Source organism: Triturus cristatus, chromosome 6 (assembly GCF_964204655.1).
Source record: "Triturus cristatus chromosome 6, aTriCri1.1, whole genome shotgun sequence".
Lineage (NCBI taxonomy): Eukaryota > Metazoa > Chordata > Amphibia > Caudata > Salamandridae > Triturus > Triturus cristatus.
The window spans coordinates 671,099,001-671,119,170 of NC_140589.1; the positions used below are offsets into that span (position 1 = coordinate 671,099,001).

The 20,170-nt window shown below is 44.5% G+C and overlaps 1 protein-coding gene across 1 annotated transcript in view; it reads left to right on the forward strand.

Annotated features, from left to right (window-relative positions):
- Positions 1-1,689: 1,689 nt before the first annotated feature.
- The window catches only part of LOC146817714 (gamma-aminobutyric acid receptor subunit rho-1-like), a 416,531-nt gene continuing 398,050 nt past the window's right edge, over positions 1,690-20,170 (forward strand). The window contains exon 1 of the mRNA XM_085611171.1: positions 1,690-1,969. Coding sequence (XP_085467297.1) covers positions 1,851-1,969 — 119 coding nt within the window. The 5' untranslated portion in view covers positions 1,690-1,850. The remainder of the gene's footprint in view (positions 1,970-20,170) is intronic.

The window sequence follows — 20,170 nt, forward strand, 5'->3', positions numbered from 1 at the left end:
TGGTCTTCCCTTTATCATTTTCTGATGGTCCTCATGATGATTCATGGAGACCTTTGGGAGTCACCTGCTTTGTAAATTCTTTGATCATATCTGTAGACCAGGTACCCTACATTTCATTGCCACTGTCTTCTGGGTCAGATGGCACAACCATACATTTTTCATTTTTTTCTGCTGTGTTGCTTGGGAACATTAGACAAATTAAAGCAATGCGAACACTTTTATAATTTTTTTTTTACATTGACCTCATGTTCTGTTGGCAGGCTGGATCTTGTACTATATTTTTCCAAAGTTTGTCTCAAATTGGTCAAGAGGTCGCACAAAGTTGTCAGCAACCAAAAAAAGACATCCTCTGGAGGGTTGGGTCAACCCTAATTACAGAGGCGCAAATGCTACTTATTTGAGAGAGGTAGGTGTGTGTGTGTGGAGTACATGTGACATTGAAAACATACATTGCATTGTATTGTAATTGCGGTTATTTAGTGCTTTGAAGGCATTAAAGCACTATGGGCCAGAATGGAATGTACAACAGTGTCTGAGACACTGTTTGCGATTCTCAAATGGGTCGCAAATGACCTGCCTCATTAATATTCATGAGGCAGGTCGCAATTTGCGACCCATTGGGAATGGCCAGCACTCGCAGGGATGATGGCCTGCTGGGATCAGCGGACCACCATATCTGTTACTGCTTTTTAAATAAAGCTGTTTTTTTTATGCAGCCCGTTTTTGCTTAAAGGATAATGGGATGTATTTCAAAAACAAAAATGAAACATTTCTGTTTAATTTTTTAAGAGTAGGCAGTGACCACTGCCTGCTCTTAAAAAATATTTTCTCTGTCCAACACAATTTGCGACTGGCTTACCACCTACTTGAAGTGGGTGGTAACTGCAATTGTTTTGCATTGCGGTTGCAAAACAATCGTACATACCAGTGTGACTCTCTATTAGGAAGAGACGCCCTGGCATGCCCCTTACCAATAGGGACTCGCAAACTTATTTTGTGAGTCGGTAATAGGTTACCAGCTCGCAAAATAGGGTTTGTACATACCACACAACTTTTTAGCAGTCACAAAAGGGCTTTTTTCCCGTTTGCGGCCGCTAAAAAGGGTCGTACATCTGGCCCTATATGCCGAGTAGCTCGTTACTCCAGAACTCAAGGTTAATTGTTCATTTAGTGGTATTTGGTTACTGAGTGTAATCTTGTTTTTCCAGAAGAAACCCTTTATGTGTGTTACGGTAGGTTGTTTGTGGTGGAATCAGAGGGAATTGGATGTCATAGCTAGCAGGTGTGAGCCAAATGTTGGTTGATGTGAATGACAGGTGAGGTGAATAGATAGTCTAGTATGACGTTTATTTGATTCCTGACTGAGGTCAGCTCATAAGTAGTTTAGACCATTCAAGTGTGTTACGCAACGCCTCTTCTGAGTGGACAGCGAAACACGTCTAAAACTGCCTGCCTAGGCACATTTTACGCTCATGACGCGTATATATCCATGCATGCTTAACTTTTCCTCACTTTCCTTGGAAACGGCGACTTTCTAAAATGTTGCGCCGGGGCTGTCACCTCAGACAGGAAGTCTCTCCGACAATAGCTCGTTTAAGCAAAGTGAATTGTGTCTGTGGAGATGCGCCTTCTCCACTCTCTCAAAATCCCTGCCATCTGACGCGGGAGGATTTATAGCTTTAGCAGAAATTGCTTTCCCCGCTGCCCGGATTAAAGACTGCGCGATGATTTTTTGTATGAGTAAACATCGTAATAACGAGCCGGCCGACCATGTCTTGAAGCGAGGAGGAGACCCTCCTTTCGGTGCCTCCGGTGCGGACTATTTCTGGACTTCTTAACGCCAAGGTACCATGCGGACTGCCAGTCGCTCCCGGCTTGGATTTTTCCTCCTGCTGTGGGGGTGCGCGCTGCTCGCCCGATGCAGGGACCACGGGCAGGGTCAAATCCACGAGATGTTCAAGGTGGGGAGGTAAGTGCCCAAAAAGGCCGTTCTGTTTATGAGGAGATTGTAAGGAAGCACGCGACGCCAGGGGCTCTTCCTGCGTCCGGACGCAGGTCTCGAGAGCAAGAAATAGCTGTCCACCGCCACTTTTTTTTTTAACATAATAATGTGTGTGGCTCTTGTTTGCGACGCAGTGTGTTGTTATTCAACCGCTTTCCCTGGTCTGTGTCCGCCGATTATTGGCCAAAAACAGACGTGCGGTCGACTTTGTCTCGGAAAGAAAGCTTGTTTGCCTTGTAATGTACCGCGAAGATATGACATATTTTACAGATGCTTGCTGCCAAACTCATGCCCTGGTGAAGTCCTTAGATATAGAATATTATAGGCAGTGGGCCTGGAGCTAAGGGTTCTGTGGTAGTGGAAGGGTGGTGTGGGGGGGGGGGGGGGGTCGTGGGGGGTGAGGGGGGGGGGTTAGGGAAAATATTGAGGAACAGCCCTCACCCCATCCCCCACTCCCGACCTCAGAATTGTTATTGCCCATTTATACTCAAGCCATAAATGTACTGCTTCAGCACCACTGCTCAGAAAATAGTCCCAACCTCAATAGCTCTAGCAAAAAAAATATTTGTGGATGTTTTCTGCTGTGAATTCGATTTCCCCGTTCTAGAACGAATTCTGAAATTCTCCTTGTGATCGACAGTACTAAGAGTAAGTCACAGCAAAGTTGCGAATCAGACCCATTCTTTTGGCAACTAGTGCTCATACTCTGAGGATGTGAGGTCCTACGTACAACCGGGTACCTTCCTTCAATCTAATATGTATCTTCAGGGTCCTGCCTTATAAAATGCTGCCCGTCTGCATAGCTGAGGTGGATAAGGATTTTGCCTGGACTGCCACAGAATGAACAAATCCTCGACTCATATTTCTGAGCTTTTCTCCACTTGCGGAAATACATGCCTCATGCGCGCGGCCGCTGCATGTTGCTGCTATGATTAGCAAACCGGAACCGACAGCGCGAGCGGCCATAATTAAAATGAGAAAGCCGCCCGTGGCTTCAAAGGCTCGCGATGACTTGGTTTGCAGGCGAGCACCCATTCATTATTCTGCTTTCAGGCTGATTTCAGGATATTAGATCAGGCCCAGACAAGGGCTTGCAACCGATTGGACATGACACCGAGTGCACTTCAGAGAGGATATTTCAGGAGCCGTTGGTGAATGCCAGGCCGACGGCTCACATCCCGGGGCCTTGTCTTTTTATTTTATTTATTGAACAGCCACTATCATTTTGAAAATAAATGACGTACGAAAGAACCACTGTATAATAGTCTGACGTGGTGGTGACCCCAGCTTGTCATTTCCAAGCACCCTAGAAGCCTATTGAATAGTAACAAAAATGTGCTGACCTCAGAAGCAAGGAAGACTGCGCTGCTTGAGCTGGCCTGCTAGTATGTGTTGTAAACCATCTTTACTTTCATTTTACATGAGCAAATTAAACAACTTCGATGTAAACGCAAAGCAGGGTATTTACATATAGCACTTTCCACGTATGACTTGTGCATCAGTGAGATTAATGATTTTGGGCCAGTGTGGAATGTGGACGAATTGCTTCGATCTAGATTGGGTATGGACATCAGAAGGGAAAGTGTGTCCTGCTTAAGACAACAACATCGTTTGTCCTCGAAAAACAATATGCAAGAAATAAACAAAAAGTATAAAGAAATAAATAGAACTGAAGGCAGGTAGAATATTAAATCATGCTTTGTGAAGGGTGTCAGTGGCATTGGAGACATCAGGCATTTCAGTCGGAATTGAAGGCTGGGGGGCCTGGTAGGTTTACCCCAAACCAGGGAAGATATTTCATAAAAGTGACGTGGAATAGGGTGCAAAGATTGTCGCTCTGCTGCGAGACAGAGGGCCCTCATGAACACAAGAGTGGAGGCGAGACTCAGTTGTTCAGAGTCCTTTAGGCTGGGATGGCCACTTTGCTATGATGCTGATCAGACAGTCAGACGGTGCCTACAGCAGCAGGTTATCTTCTCAGGGAGCCTCAAATGTGAGCAAAAATGCATCCCACTTTCTAGCGATCAGGTGATTTTGTAGGACCCTGGCCTCTTCCCTGTGCAAAGCCTTGCTCTCTGCCTGCTCCCACTTCTCAGTAAACACAGTAAGATTATGGACGGAGTCCTGAAACTTTTCAAATGCTCACCTCCAGTCAAGAGATCTGGGTTAAATCCATTGTTCTGTTGCTCACCATGCCACCCCAGTTTGGACCTAACCATATGCAAATCAGTCTTAGCCCTGCTCCCCATGGGAATAGTCCAGTCCGAACTGCCAGGCCAGGCCTCTCTGGAACACAAACAAGCATCCTGGGATTGGTTTCGGGGTATCACCCCTCATCAGCCAGGCTAGCTTGAACCCAGTGACACAGTGAGCACGGGAGCCACGTCTGGGCATACCCATGGCCACTTAGGCTGAACACAGCAAACACAACAAGATGATGGACGGAGTGCTGAAACTTTTCAAAAACTCACCCCCAGTCAAGAGATCTGGGTTAAGTCCATCTTTTATTTGCTCACCATGCCACCCCAGTTTGGACCCAGCCATATGCAGATCAGCCTTGACCCCGCTCCCCATGAGAACAGTCCAGCCTGAACTTCAAAGTGGCCAGGAGCTGGGCCATGAACAGAGGGGGGAGCGAGACCTTCTATCTCATGGTGTCTGCTGGTTGAGCTATTAACAGTTCAATGTCTAGGAATCAGGCTGCTACCTTATTTTTCTTTGGCTTTCTATATATTCCCAAACCACAAGCCTTCCAAGAAATTAGGAAAGGCAATACAGTGGTGTTCACAGGCTGTTTTGTTACTTCTGGCCAAAATATCACTTGGGATAGGCAGTCCCATAACAAGTGGCAGCAATCTGCAGACAGGGCACCACAGTCATAATTTTCATGGTGGGAAGGTATGCTCTGCAAAATAATTAAGTGTATTCATTTAAATTTGGCATTATGAAAGAGGCTATGTGTGGGTATTCTAGTGCTATAGCCCTTCATCATGAGGTGACTTTCCAATCTCTAATTCCCATGTGTCTCATAGGGGCTGTAGCCCCTATTAACCTGGGTGTGGCCCTGGAGAGTTTTATATAGACAGCTAATACATTTCCTACCGCTACCCATCACATGAAGGATTTCTACAAGGGAGTGGCATTCGGGCTTGGTGTCAACCATGGACCATTTGACACAAAGGATGTGGTGCAGTAGAGCAGGCATGAGGAATTGTTCTCTGTGTAAAGTGAATTGATCTGTAGGTATCAGAAAGTGTAAAAGTTGGTCATCTTGAAAGAGGTCACCTAGAGTTGTAATGCCGACCGCCTACCAGTGGTATAGATTCTGCTCAGTAATGCACTTCTTCTCTCTGAGGGGCCTGAGAAAGGGTATTTCCGAGTCGTGTGGTGTAACCTTGTTAGTACTGAGCAAACATCTGGTGAGGCATCACTGCACTGAGTGACCCAAGTAACCAAATGACAGCAGCCCTTCCATTGCAGACTGCAGGAGCAGTGCAAACTGGCCAAACTCGATTCTGCCCTTACCATGTGTGACAAAGTCAATGCACTATTTTTAATATAGGTCAGTAACCCTAAGAAAGGCCCCTGAGCCCAGGAAACACAAGGGGATGATGGACGGAGTACTGAAACTTTTCAAACACTCACCCCAAGTCACACATCTGGGTTGAATGCATCATCGTTCCTTAGCTCACTTCACCACCCCAGTTCAGATCCAGCCATATGCAAATCAGTCTTAACCCTGTCCCTCATGGGAGCAGTCCAGCATGAACTGCCAAGCCAGGTCTTCCCTGGATCGGAAATAAGCATCCTGGGACCAGTTTTTGGGTAACACCCCTCATCAACCAGGCTAACTTGAATTCAGTGGCAAAGGGAGCAAAGGACCCACGTCTGCACATACCCAGCCAACTTCAATCGAACAAAGCAAACACAAGGAGATGGTGGACGGAGCACTGAAACTTTTCAGACACTCACCCCAAGGCACATATCTGGGTTGAATCCATCATCGTTCTTTAGCTCACTTCGGCACCCCAGTTCAGATCCAGCCATATACAAATCAGTCTTGACCCTGTCTCTCATGGGAGCAGTCCAGAATGAACTGCCAAGCCAGGTCTTCCCTGGATCGGAAATAAGCATCCTGGGACCGGTTTTGGTGTAACACCCCTCATCAACCAGGCTTGCTTGAATCCAGTGGCAAAGTGAGCAAGGGACCCACGTCTGGTCATACCTGGCCAACTTAGGGCGTACAAGGCGAACACAAGGATATGATGGATGGAGCGCTGAAACCTTTCAGACACTAACCCCCAGGCACAGATCTGGCTTGAATCCATCATCGTTCTTTAGCTCACTTCACCACCCCAGTTCAGACCCAACCATATGCAAATCAGTCTTGACCCTGTCCCTCATGGGAACAGTCCAGCCCGAATTTCCAAGCCAGGTTTTCCCTGGGCCAAAAACAAGCATCCTGGGACGGGTTTCGTGGTAACACCCCTTATTAGCATCAGGCTACCTTGAATCCTGTGGCAAAGTGAGCAAGGGACCCACGTCTGGACATACCCTGCCAACTTAGGGTGAACAAAGCAAACACAAGGAGATGATGGACGGAGCACTGAAACTTTTCAGACACTCACCCCCAGGCACAGATCTGGGTTGAATCCATCATCGTTCTTTAGCTCACGTCGCCACCCCAGTTCAGACCCAGCCATATGCAAATCAGTCTTGACCCTGTCCCTAATAGGAACAGTCCAGCCTGAACTGCCAAGCCAGGTCTTCCCTGGACCGGAAACAAGCATCCTGGGACCAGTTTCGGGGTAAGACCCCTCATCAGCCAGGCTAGCTTGAACCCAGTGGCAAAGTGAGGAAGGTACCCACGTCTAGGCATACCCTGCCCACTTAGGGCAAACAAAACAAACACAAGGAGATGATGGACGGAGCGCTAAACCTTTCCAGACACTAACCCCCAGTCACAGATCTGTGTTGAATCCATCATCGTTCTTTAGCTTACTTCGCTACCCTGGTTCAGACCCAGCCATATGCAAATCAGTCTTGACCCTGCCCCTCATGGGAACAGCCACCCCGAACTGCCAAGCCAGGTCTTCCCTGGGACTGGTTTCAAGGTAAAACCCTAATCAGCCAGGCTAGCTTGAATCCAGTGGCAAAATGAGCAAGGGACCTACGTCTGGGCATACCCTGCCAACTAGGTTCTCTGAACAGCTGTTGAAAAGTGAAGTATGAAAAGAGATAGATATACATGTTTTGATATATGAAAAATAATATTATTAAAACAAGTTAATGGTTATGTCAGCGGTTTTTAGATAACATATTCTTGAAAGATGTGTGTTATTTGAGTCAGGAGAAGTTTCACATATGTTTGAGGGGTCATTTATAGGCCCTACTAGTATTTAATGTTTAATGAAAAACATTGTCTTGCAACTCCCCTTGGGGAGATTTCGTTCTCTCGACTGAACTGTTTGTAGCTCATAACTGATAACTAATTTGAACACATCCCATTAGACTGTTCGGGAGGAGGCTGTGCCATTATTCTTCTCAAAGAATTCCTGTATCTGGCCTCCTGTGTCAACGCCTGGAGTTGACAGGTGGGAATGGGCAGAAGGGTGCTGTCCCAATCTAGATGGACTATCAGGGCATTGTGATAAGGTATCTCCCTAGCTAAATGATAGCAGAGGATATCAGTACACAGAACATTATGGGGCAAACAATTCTATTTAGTCACATGTATAAATCATGTGTGGGAGAGTAAAATTAGTCTAATGTTAGGATTACAGAGGCACTAAACATCTTTTAAGGGTCGTTATTGACGCCAAAGAGACAGAGTCATACCATTGTGAGTCAGGGTGTGTGAGAGGGGTGAATGAGATCTGTCTAGTGTGACACCCAGGACACTATTAAAGTTGCCCCCAAGTAGCCATGGGATGTGTGCCTCCTTCCCTAATTGACTGGAGAACAGGTGGAGCAAACTTTGTTCTTCTTATCTTGGGGTATTGATATTACTGATGGCAACAGTGTCGCCATGTAACTTACCCTTGGCCAAAACAAATCTACCTTTTCTGTCTGTTATGACCATACCTACTTTAAATGGTATTCCTGTTTTGAGACAGATTAGCCCCCCTCTCTGGAGTAGTCAAAGAAGTCGGTAGTAAAGATCTGACCTCGCCATCTGGAACCACACTCCCCCAATGAAAGTTATGTGAGCCTTCTGGAGCAAAGCTATCCAGATTCACCTTCACCCAGAGCATGCATATGCCAATAATGCCCAAATTGCCAGTCCTGGCAAATAGAGGGTTCTATTTTTCATGAAGTTAATATATTAATGAATTATGATACTTCATGGCTCGGCACCTTGAACCAACTCTGACTATGTATGTATGTATGCATGTGGTATTTCAATAGCACAAGCCTAGCCAAAAAGGCACTTTCCAGGGTGAAAGGCAAGCATAAAGTCAACAAGTGAGAGGAGAAGAAGCTGGTTTGTGGATGTTCTGTCATGTAGCGTTGTTTAAAGAGGTGTTTTCAAGTCTTTCCAAATTTGGGACAGTGCTCTGGTGGTCCTGATGGTAATAGGCATGTTGCTCCAGATCCTGTTTTTTTTTTAAATTAATTTTTTTACACTTCTTAGCCTACAGTCTGATGGTGCCTTGCTTGCAGGTGTGCTGATAACCACCAGAAATGGTGAGCTTGTGTGCAGGAAAAGCGACAGTGCTGGGCAGAATGGATTTGAAAATAATGCAGCTCATGGGAACAGTCCAGCCTGAACTGCCAAGCCAGGTCCTCCCTGGAACGGAAATAAGCATCCTGGGACCCGTTTCGGGACATTACCCCACATCAGCCAGGCTAGCTTTAATCCAGTGGCACGATCAGCAAGGGACCCCCATCTGGGCATAACCTTCCCACTTAGGGCGAGAAGTGATATGCAAACAAATGATGGAGGGAATGCTGAATAAATCATACATTCACCCCCAGTCAAGAGATTTGGGTTAAATCAATTGTTCATTTGCTCACTACGTCACCCCAGTTTGGACCCAGCCATATGAAAATCAGTCTTGACCCTGTTCCTCATGGGAACAGTCAGCCCGAATACGTTAAGCATGTTGTGCCAAAGCATGAGACAATATAATGTAAGGGGGCAAAAGATACGCCCCTAACAGGTACATAGAGACCAAAACGAGGAAATGGTCCATGATGGTCAGTGTGTTGAATGCATGCTTCATGTTGTTTGTTCCATTGAACTAGTCCAGAGTTTGGAATACCAACCCCCAGTCGCAGGGATTCAATATAGTTTTAGGTCCTAAAGAAAGCGTACTGACCCTTGGTGGCATACAAATGGCTGAAACATGTTGACTCACTGATGTTATGGGTCATTGTACCCACAAAACATCTCTGTTTTTATCTCTGCCAAAGAACCTCAATAGTAAAAAGGAGTTAGAATCTGGAAGGCAATTTTAATTCACTTTCAAAATCCCTCCTTCTTAGCTAAAGAGCTTTACTTACAAACTGTGTCGAGCCAACCCACTCACACTAGGTGTAGTGGGTGAGGATCCAATGATAAAGCATGTCACAGATGGTACCTGTGTTTGAGGATCCAACTAAAATATTCAAGAGATGACAGGATCGCACTATACAGGCAATGTTTGGTTTAATATCAGGATTTCAAGAGAAAAAACTGGTCCAGCAGTACATAAAACAGGCCCGCAAACGGCCCAAAAAACAGCCACACAATGACCTTTCAGACCATCCCATCATGCATTGCCTGATTGCCCTGTAGACCAGTCCAGTATGGTAGAATTTTCAGATCTCTCTCCCAATAGTCCTGTAGGTCAGTCTACCTTTGGTCTGAATTCATGAAATATATAATATAAGAAATAGCTCAGCAGTTTAGGTTCTAAACTTGGGACAGGACAGACAACTGAGGGACAGCTAGGAGTTCCAGGTCCAGGCATGTAATATCTGTGTAACTATCGTGGCTATAGGAGATCTGACCCTGTACGGTGTATATAATCCAAGGAGAGCTCTACTTAGGGCTAAATGTGTAATATTTGTAACTTGAGGTTCTTAAATTGAAATACTACAATGAGCAGACTAAAGTGAGTGATACACAGAGCTTAATTGTAACCGGTGGTTGACAGTGGGGCCCACCAACACTCATTTTTAGGAATCAGAGGTTATTTTTCCTCATCAGACATATCCTGAGAGGAAGAGAATGAAAAAAACAAAGGGAAAAGAAGGAGGAAGAGAAAGAGGAACGAACAACACCAAGGGAGAAATCAGGAACCTGAACAAGTGATATAAAAGGACAGGGACTGTCTGACAGTGGTTTAAAGAGGCCGGAGGGCAATTTGTAACTACGCAGCCTTGGTATTCGGTACACTGATTTTTAATAACACCGCCATAGCAGAACTTTGGGTCCCAGCACTCTTTCTTTTACAAATCAAGCACTGGTTATACACACCGCAACTGGCTATTTCTGAGACACAGGGTGCCCAGGGGCGGCTTTTAAACTTTGAAATTCGTGATGCTTTAGCCTGTGTCTGATTTGCAGTCATTGAGCGAATGAAGCAAGTTAGATTCCCACAGAAGGATGTAGGCATGAAAGAATTTCAGTCTCTGATAAGATTTCCAAAACAATGGGATCAAATACTGCATATAACATCACAGTTTCCCAAAAAAGTGACTAAAATAGATTTCACTGGCTGCTCTAATGTGGCATTAATTAAGCAATTCAATATTTCACGGTCAGTTGAACCAGCCTGCTCATACTCAGGGAAGTTTGGAGGAGTAGGTTCCGTCCAAAAAATTGACTAAACTGTGCATTTTAGTGTTCAATATCCCTGAGAAATTGACTAAAGAATCGTAGGCTTTAGCCATTCTAGTAACTGGAGCATGGAATCTGACATGGCATCTGATCATTTTTTAAAACATGAAAGTCATCTTGCTTCTTTTATACCTTCCACTTGCTTCAAGTTTCTGCTGTTCAGCCCCACTAAATTCTAAGGGCACTATTTTCAGTGGCATCATCATGTCCAGGTCAAGGGACCGGTCTGACTTCCCTTCCCTCCTCTGTCCCCACCTACACTGAATTGACTTTAGAAGAAGAGATCACATGGCCTGGCCTGCAGCTGCTGGAAGGGTTGATGGAAGGGGACTAGGAAAGGTGCAAAGGTGAGATAGGCAAAGAAGACAACACTCGTCCTTCATTCTTCAATTTGGTAGGAAAAGAACAACAGCTCCTAACAAATTCCATGTTCATCTACAAACAAATTAAAAAACCCAGCATGGGCCCTGCTTCCACCCAGATCAAAAAGTGGAAAGGAAGCATTTCTAGCCTTGCTTAGGATGACCTGTTGTAGCATCCTCCCCAGCCTGGAAGCATGAAAATTAGTATGCCGCATATGGAGCTCTGTAACAAACGTCCTTATTCTTCAACATACGACTTAGCTCATCTCGACTTATGTCATAACCCTTTATAACCACACCTTAACACCTCCCAACAGATTACGTAATACACCTTAGAGTCTGTCATGAGCCACGAGGGTCCTAGCGCACATAGCATCGATGATGCTACACCTGTAAGAAGATAGCCCAAGTGCTTGCGTAACTACCACAAACAGTTCAGCAGAAGGGTTTTCCATAGACCTGTTGCTGCATTAGTAACCTCCAGGAGCCGTATTACGCATTGGCATTGTTTGCGCCTGGCGCACCTTTCAAAAGGTAGTGCATCCATGTGAAAACACGGAGCAGCCACTCCGTTTTTTCACAGTGCAGGCGTCACCCGCCTGCACTTTCAAAGGGGATTAGAGATCCCCTGCAGCGGGTGCAGTCACCGACTGCACCTGCCTGCAAGAGGATGTCCTGGGGGCCATGGGACTCCCTCTGCCCCCTGCAGAGGGCTGCTGTCAGGAGGCGCACTGACAGTGCGCCACCTTTTAATTGGCGCACTGTCAGTGCGCCTCCTGAGGGCTTCTTTGACTCTGTGCCCCCATCTTTAATATGGCGCGGGTGCAGAGTCAATGGAAGCCCCTCATTTGCATAGTGCACGCCCCTATGCAAATGAGGGAACACCCTCTGAAGGTAGCGCCGGCGCATTAAGTGCACCAGTGCTATCGGTATTATAGAAGGGGACGCCCTGGGGGGCGCACAAAGCGGGCACAAATGCCCGTTGCACCCCCTTGGCACCTTCTGTAATATGGCCCCTGATTCTAGATGAGCTGCTGAAGTGCTGTGGACTTTATTGTGGTTCACACTGCTGCCCTCGTGACATGACTGCTATTTCACTGAAGGGGCGGGAAATGGATGGTGCTGTTGCTATGCACAGCAACGCATAAATGACCCACATGATGGACAGGTACCCACACAAGACGGACTGGGTCTGTGCTACAGCCACGGGGAAGTGACTGGGAACACACTAGGAAAGTAACAACTCAGCAGGTCACAAAGCAGTGGGCACCTACGGCCAAGATAGAAGTGCGTGCTTGCAGGGTACACCTAAGCTCTGGCCCATCCATGCAGCTGTCTTCATCATCAGCCAAGGAGAGGCAGATGTGGGTGAAACAGTCTCTCTTCTGTGCCATCATGATGTATTTTGTGACACCTTATGAATCATGACTGACAGCTCACGTGATGATGCTTTTGTCAAAGACAGCTTCTATTCGGCATGCCTCACAATTGCAGGCATGTTTTGGCGAAAAGGATTTTAATATTTATTGGTTGCCTTAGCTCTCTCCCTTGGCCTGGTAGTCTACCTTTTTTTTCTTTTAAAAACCTTTTAATTAGCATTTTCTATTTGGAAAATGTTAACAAAAAGATGTTTAAAAAACCAAAAGAGGTTGAATACCAGGCAATTGTTTCCTCCTATGCCACCACACACAAAAGAACAGTATATGCAAAATAGCTTTAAACATTCTCCAATAGGAGCAGTCCAGCCAAAACTGTCAGGCTTGGTCCCTTCAGTTCAGGAACACAAGCAACCCCAGACCGGTTTAGCCTACTACAGTCCGATCCGTGAGGTGCAGTTAAAATCTTGAGCATGGGACACACGTCTGGGCATACACTTTGCAGGTCATTGGAAAAACAACTACATCTATGGTGCAATGCTTGAATCACAGCCACTGACACTGTGAGCAGCTCACATTGACATAATCTTCTAACTCAGAGCCATAAGTATATCCCACATTAAATTTGCAAAGGGTTAAAAACATTACATCAATGCGCAGTTTGTATTGCGTACCTTGAACTATTACACCCATCATTGAACACAATACATTAATTCCATAAGTTAGTAGTCTCGACGTTTAGCATTTCTTAGCTGGTATCTAACTATTACTTATTCAGGAAGGGCTTTAATCTGGTGAGAACTGCACATTTTTTGTCAATGATTGCCATAATTCTAAATCCCCCAAAAGCTTCTCATCCCTTCTAGTCAGCTTTATGTGGATGTCTTCAGCTACACACCATCCCTCCACATCTTTTTCCAGTTAGGCACCCTTGAGACCCTGCAACTTTACTCAATGAATTGTCAGATGCCTCCAAGCCATCAGCAGTGAAAAGTTAAAACATTTCCTTTTAATGGCCTCCTATTTGATCTTAGTAATTACCAGAGTCTGAGATTAATTCAAGCAGTCCACTCACCATTTTTTTGTTTTACTCAGCAGCTCACTCTGCCCTTTTTCAACTACTCATTATTGTGAGCACTTCGAATTGTCCACAAGTGCGATCTCGGCCAGTGTCCACAAGTGAAAATACCTCAAAGTGGGTACTAGTACAGGCTCATTACACTGATGATCGGTGTACATTTTTCACATTACCAACTATGAGTATGTGTATTTTTAGCATTCCATCAATGCCGGCATCTCGTTTCATTATGCATGTTAGACCTGTCAGACATAGGATGGTCTTCTCCCAAACATTCTTCCTTCTCCCCTCCTGTGTTGCCGAATTTGTTTTTGCTGGCCTTAGGACTCAGTGCACTTTACAACTAATAACCAGTACTGAAGTGCTGGTGCCCACTCCCAAAATTATGGTAAAATTTGCTCAAACCTGATTGGCAGATTTAATTGTCTTCTAAGTCCCTAGTAAAGTTATATAGCATATTCCTAGAGTAAGAACATTAAAATGCTACTAATGGGTCTAAAGCACTTATTGTGCCACCCACTTCAGTAGCCCTCTAAATCATGTCTCAGGACTACCATTACAGCCTGTGTGCAGTTATAAACTGTCCATATGATTTGGCAAAATAAACCTTTTGCCAAGCCTAAAATTCCCTTTTTAATACATATAAGCCACTTCTATGGTACGCCCCGACCGGCCCATAGGGCATGGTGCATTGTATTTAAAAAACTGGACATGTACTTTAAAAATGTTCATGTCCTGGTTGTGAAAAACCCTCAAATTTGTTTCTCACTGTTGTGAGGCCTATCTCTCTCATAGGATAACTTTGGGGTACATTATTATACTTAAAATCATCTTTAATGGTTAAGTCGGATTTTAAGGTACAATTCTGAAAATGCCACTTTTAGAAAGTTGGCTGGCATTTTCGTGTTCTCACCATTTGGTGCCTGCAGCCTGTATCCTGGGTCACATAACAAGGTGTAGTTGGCATTTAGCCTTTGTGTATTCCTCCCAGACAATAACATAAAGGAGACTAGATAATGGCAGGATGAGCCATCTGGCAGGATGAGAGGGTGAATTTGTGCACAGCCCCACTTACGTTTCAAAGGAGTTGCCTTAATGCACACACAAAGTAGTTCACACCAGCCTTTTGTGACTCCAGGCCCTGTGGATCCTGGGCAGAGAGGCAAGAAATTCCAGAACCATCTGGGGGGGGAAAACTCCAGAAGATTCTTCCACTTCAATGAATTCACTTGGTATAAAAGTGAGACTCTTAAGACCCAACCCTTCAGTAAACTCCTGGACCCGTGGATACTACAGAAGGACTGTCCTGCGGCTTGAGGCCCACCCTGCTCTCTTAGAAGGATGACTGAACCTGCTCCCTTCATCCTAGGTAGAGTGACTCCAAGGGTCAGCTGGCTAACTGCCTGTTCACAGTTACAGGGACACAACAAGTTCCAGAGGCCTCCCTGTAATTGCTCAGCTGACCTGCTGCAATTGGAGCTGCCTGAACCTGCCACTGGACCTGCTTGAGCCCTGTTGGCCTCTGCTAGAGTGACTCCCTGATCCAAAAGTTGAACCTCCCCAGGTTGTGGGCCCTTGGTTGGCATCAGAGTGCACTTCTCTGAGGAAAAAGGGAGAAATCTTGAAGTTTTGGGCTTTTCACGACTGGAAATGGGTTAGTTCACACTGAGATCTTGCCACCCTCAACAACCGCCAGCACGAAGCTCTAGTGGACCCGCTTCTTTGTGCAACAGCTACCTCTTGCGAAAACAGGCAATGCGAGATCTGCACTTTGCGCTTCATCAGCCTGTGATGATCATGAATGCAAAGATCCAGCAACGACTGTCCACGACACTCGACAGGACCTTCGTGCTACAGCGACGACCGCACACAATGCCCAGCCTGCTCTTCGCGCTACACCAACAACCATCTGCGATGCTGTCCTCCCGGCCTCATCTGGACTAACCTGGTACCTGCATCCAGCCTGTGCTCCTTTGTGGTCGGCCTGAACTTGTGACTTCCCCCCGTCTACCACGATCAGATAACTGCAAGTGGTGCTATGTGCTTTTAGGTGTTACTCATACTTAAATCTTTGAAATTGCATATATCTAGTTCTACTTATTAGAGTTTTATAATTTTAGTCTCATTGTATTTATTAAGAAAATGATAATTTTTCTAAATTGGTGTGCGATTTTTCTCTTGTTGTTTTTGCAATTTATTGCTGTTTTGTGGTGCAGAAATACTTTACATATTGCCTCTAATTTAAGTCTAACTGCATTTGTGCCAAGTTACCAGAGGGTTAAGCACAGGTTAATTTGGTGAATTGTGTGGTTCACCCTCACAAGGACTGTGGCCATTACTTGAGAATGGCTCACATCCCCCTCAATCAACAACCTGATTTCACACAATGCAGTATTGGCAGTTTGTTATACTGCCTGTCCAGGGAGAGCTCTTTACACCATCGATCAGTATCTTCTCCTAATAGTTAACTGTAGCAACCCTCAATTCTGCATCTCATTTTCTCAGCTTTTTTTCCTTGAGAAGTTGCTGACAAGTGCATTCCTAGGGCATCCTCAAAGTTGTTGAGTCCTCACTGTTTCCCAAACTATTCCAATGAGGCTTTTGATCTGACAAGGAAATGGAAACAACCCACTGTCCATACGGAGTAACTCCTGGCGAGTGGCAGATGGGGGCACTGTCAGTGCTCAGACACTGAGTGACTTGTCAGCAATATTTCAACAAGACATCCTCCTGGGCCGGCTCAGCGATTTAGAATTGTAGATTGTGCAGGTACTGTCCTTTTTTGCTCTTTCTAGAGCCAGCTTTAGCTTTCTGTGAGAGCTTATGCAATCAATACAAAGAGAAAGGGGAAATAGATGAGCCTATCAAGCCATTGCATGTTGAAAGTCCCATTTACATTTTGTATCAGATGACATCAGAGCCAGTGGGAGTTGCAACAGTTTCTCTGACCTCAGACTGGGAGACATCCAAATTGTGCTCTGTGAGTCTCTGCTTCCTTTTAGTACCCTGCAGATCTTGGTGCTGCAGCAACAGCTCCTACTTCTGACCCCACTTCTTTCACAAGGTGAGCACCCCTACCTGGTCTCTAACCAATGAAGTCATGTCTTCTCTGTGATGGCTGGTCGTAGGCCCCTCCTTCTTTACCAGTTCTGTGCTGGTTATGTCAGCATAGGCAGGGCAAGGTGAGCACCCCTACCTGGTCTCTAACCAATGAAGTCATGTCTTCTCTGTGATGGCTGGTCGTAGGCCCCTCCTTCTTTACCAGTTCTGTGCTGGTTATGTCAGCATAGGCAGGGCAAGGTGAGCACCCCTACCTGGTCTCTAACCAATGAAGTCATGTCTTCTCTGTGATGGCTGGTCGTAGGCCCCTCCTTCTTTACCAGTTCTGTGCTGGTTATGTCAGCATAGGCAGGGCAGCTACTGCACAAGTAGTGAGAATTAGTGAGTGATGGTGCAAATCTAAGCAATCACCCATGGTTCTTGAGTGATGTTGAATATCTCACATGCAGTCCAGCATCTCTGAGAGATAGTGAACATCTGGCATGAATTTAGGATTAATAAATACAAATTAAAATCTGAAAACTACTGTGTGCTGGGCAGGCAGTCACTGTTTACAAGTGAAGGTGCACAACTGGGTAGAATCCTGAATGGCAGTGCAAATCTGAGCACGCATTTAGGATTATTGAGTGATGATAAATAGCTGAAAATACTCCAAGGAGTATGTAGAACATCTGGCCACGAAGGCAAGATTTCTGAATATGAACCCAAGCAGAGAAATAAATGCGTTTTTATCAACATATTTATCCATGCATCAATCCATGTACTCACTCATCTATGCACTCATGTACCGCTTCATAAAGCCATTCAAGTATTCTTCCATCCATGCACTCCCCCAGCTTCAGCTGAAGCCTGATTACACAACAGAAGTTCACAATTACACATATTTGCTTTATATCACACCTGTTTACTACTTAAGACACATGGAAGTTTTTTTAAAAACATACACTATGCTACAGATTAAGCATGTTTACTTTGATGTAATTCGTTTCACCTTCCCACCAACACACACATTATGTAAGAGGCACCTTCTTCATGACCTCCAAATGTATTAAAAATAACATTGACATAGAGAACTCTACAATAAACACAAGTCTCAATAAAGAGCTAACGTGTCCCAAAGTTATGGAACATTAAACACCTCTCAAACAAATTGTCTAAAATGAGCACATTATGTGTCACTAGAACCTCCTATAAACATGGCATGTCTAGAACACATTCATTTACTAAATAGACTGCATTTTTTTTATGGTAATCAGGAACATATCTTCTGGCTCAGTATGAAAACATGGGTTATAATGTTGTTAGTTATGGTTATATATCTATATATATATATATATATATATATATTTGTATGTGTGTTTATGTGTGTGTGTATATATATAATTATATATATGTTAATATACACATGCATATATCTATACATATGTATATATTTATATATAATCATGGGTACTGGGCCAGAGCACGTGCATTTAAAAAAAAAAAACAGAAATGGGTAAGATGCCAACACAGTATTCAGATTGTTAAGAACAAATTAAGACTCTACACGTTGGGGCACACAGCATACTATGAAATATCTTTTCCCATAAGGTGTGTGTTATTTCAATTCACTATTTCCTCTATATGGATGCTCTAGTGTTTTGCAAACGTCACCTAAGCATTTCACTCACACTAGTGTATTTATCTTTAAAATGGACTGTCCTCAGGTTTCTAGCATTGCACCTTTTATGAAAACTTTACCGTTTGGTCCCTTTCTGTCTCTGCATTTGTTGATAAAGTTGTATGTCGAATATCCCCCCAAAAAAATTCTTCTGATTTAATGTTGTGGTCCAAATATTACATACACAATTATTCCTTCACTGGGTTTAGATTTTCTGTCATTAACGCCAATGGAGCAATAATTTTGTGAAAGATTTTTAGTGCATAAACATTGTCTTCAGTCGACTTTTAGGCCACAATATTCTAATACAACCCAATCACAGAGAAATCATATGCAATGCATTTAGCAAAAACCTTTGGCTTGCAATGGTTAATTTGTAAAAAAAAAAATAAGCCAGGAGGCGGCTTACACCAACTCCTTTCTCCTGTTAGTGCAGCCTAAAATAGAACCAACTACCAACTCTGAAAGAGAGGTGAGGATGTGGCGTAATGACCAGAGCTGCCGACTTTGGGGCTGGGGAGCCTCGTTTGAGTCTCGGTGTTGACTCAACATCTTGTGATTCTGGGCAAATCACTTAATCTCCCAGTGCCTAAATGAATGTGTCCTTAACTAGTGCTCATGAAAAGCGCCAGTGTTGATGATTAAGTGCTGGTGCTGAGCACCGGGAACCACAGGCTCAAATAAAGCACTGTTGGCCTGTAGCCACTTATTGCACTTTTAGGAATTATCACGCATACCTCAACTCACCTGTTCGATGAAATTAGAGGCTTTCAAAAAGGTTATAGGAGGCTCTTTTGGTAACCCTATTTATTACTTGGGATTATAATGCAGAATGCTTCACGATATCTGATTTGCTTTGATTTGATTTGCTTGCAACTCAGCTTATTGAACTGTAACAGCAAGCTCAGATTGTTCTGAATTCTCTTTGCTTTTCTTCTTTATTTCTTTTGCGTTAATGAACCCAGGGCCATTGCGGATGACTAAAGAAAAAAAACCAATATTAAATGAAAAGCAATTGTGCACCAAGATAAATCTGGTCAAGTTGAGGAGCATGATGTTGTGCTCACAATGTGAGGCTGAGCCGTCACAAGTGCAAAACCCCAGAATGGAGAACAGGTCTCTGAGGATGAAGAAAAGAAACTATATAGCTTTGGAGTTTGATGGAGTGGGTACTCTGTCTCAATGGCGACGGAGTACCTTCTCCCCCAAATTGAAGGTCCGCCTGCCTAATTTACCGTTGGGCACTATACTACTCCTACTCCGTACCTGCCATACTTCTCCGATGCCCAACAGAGTAAGAACGGGCAGTTGAATGTCCATTTTTTACTTTGCCTTCCCTCTGTAAAAAACGTGTAAATGACCGCCTCACCATGGTGTGGGGGCCATTAGAGTGTGTTTTCTAAACATAACAAGTTAAACGGTTGACAGTCTGCCAACATGTTTGACGAAGCCCTCTGTCAAACTTTTATCTCATTGACAGACGGTTCCTGTCAACGACTGCAGTTATCAGCAGGGCAAGCGGAAAACTCTAAATGCGGAGTATGTGTACTCCACCAGGGCAGCGGTTTATTTTATTCCGTCACCCTGAAAGAGTTACTACCCCTTCTGATCTTTAAATCAAGCCCAAAGCCATTAAAAACAACCATCTTCTTATTGTTGGCAAATATGTTTGTATTGTTAAACAAATTGCCATTCTCCTAAAAAATGTAACTATTTCCGTCCCAACATGCTAAAGTTTCATTGTTAGTGATACACTTGTTTTGTTTCCACACATTAGCTTGTTCTTGTATGATTAGACACTTCAA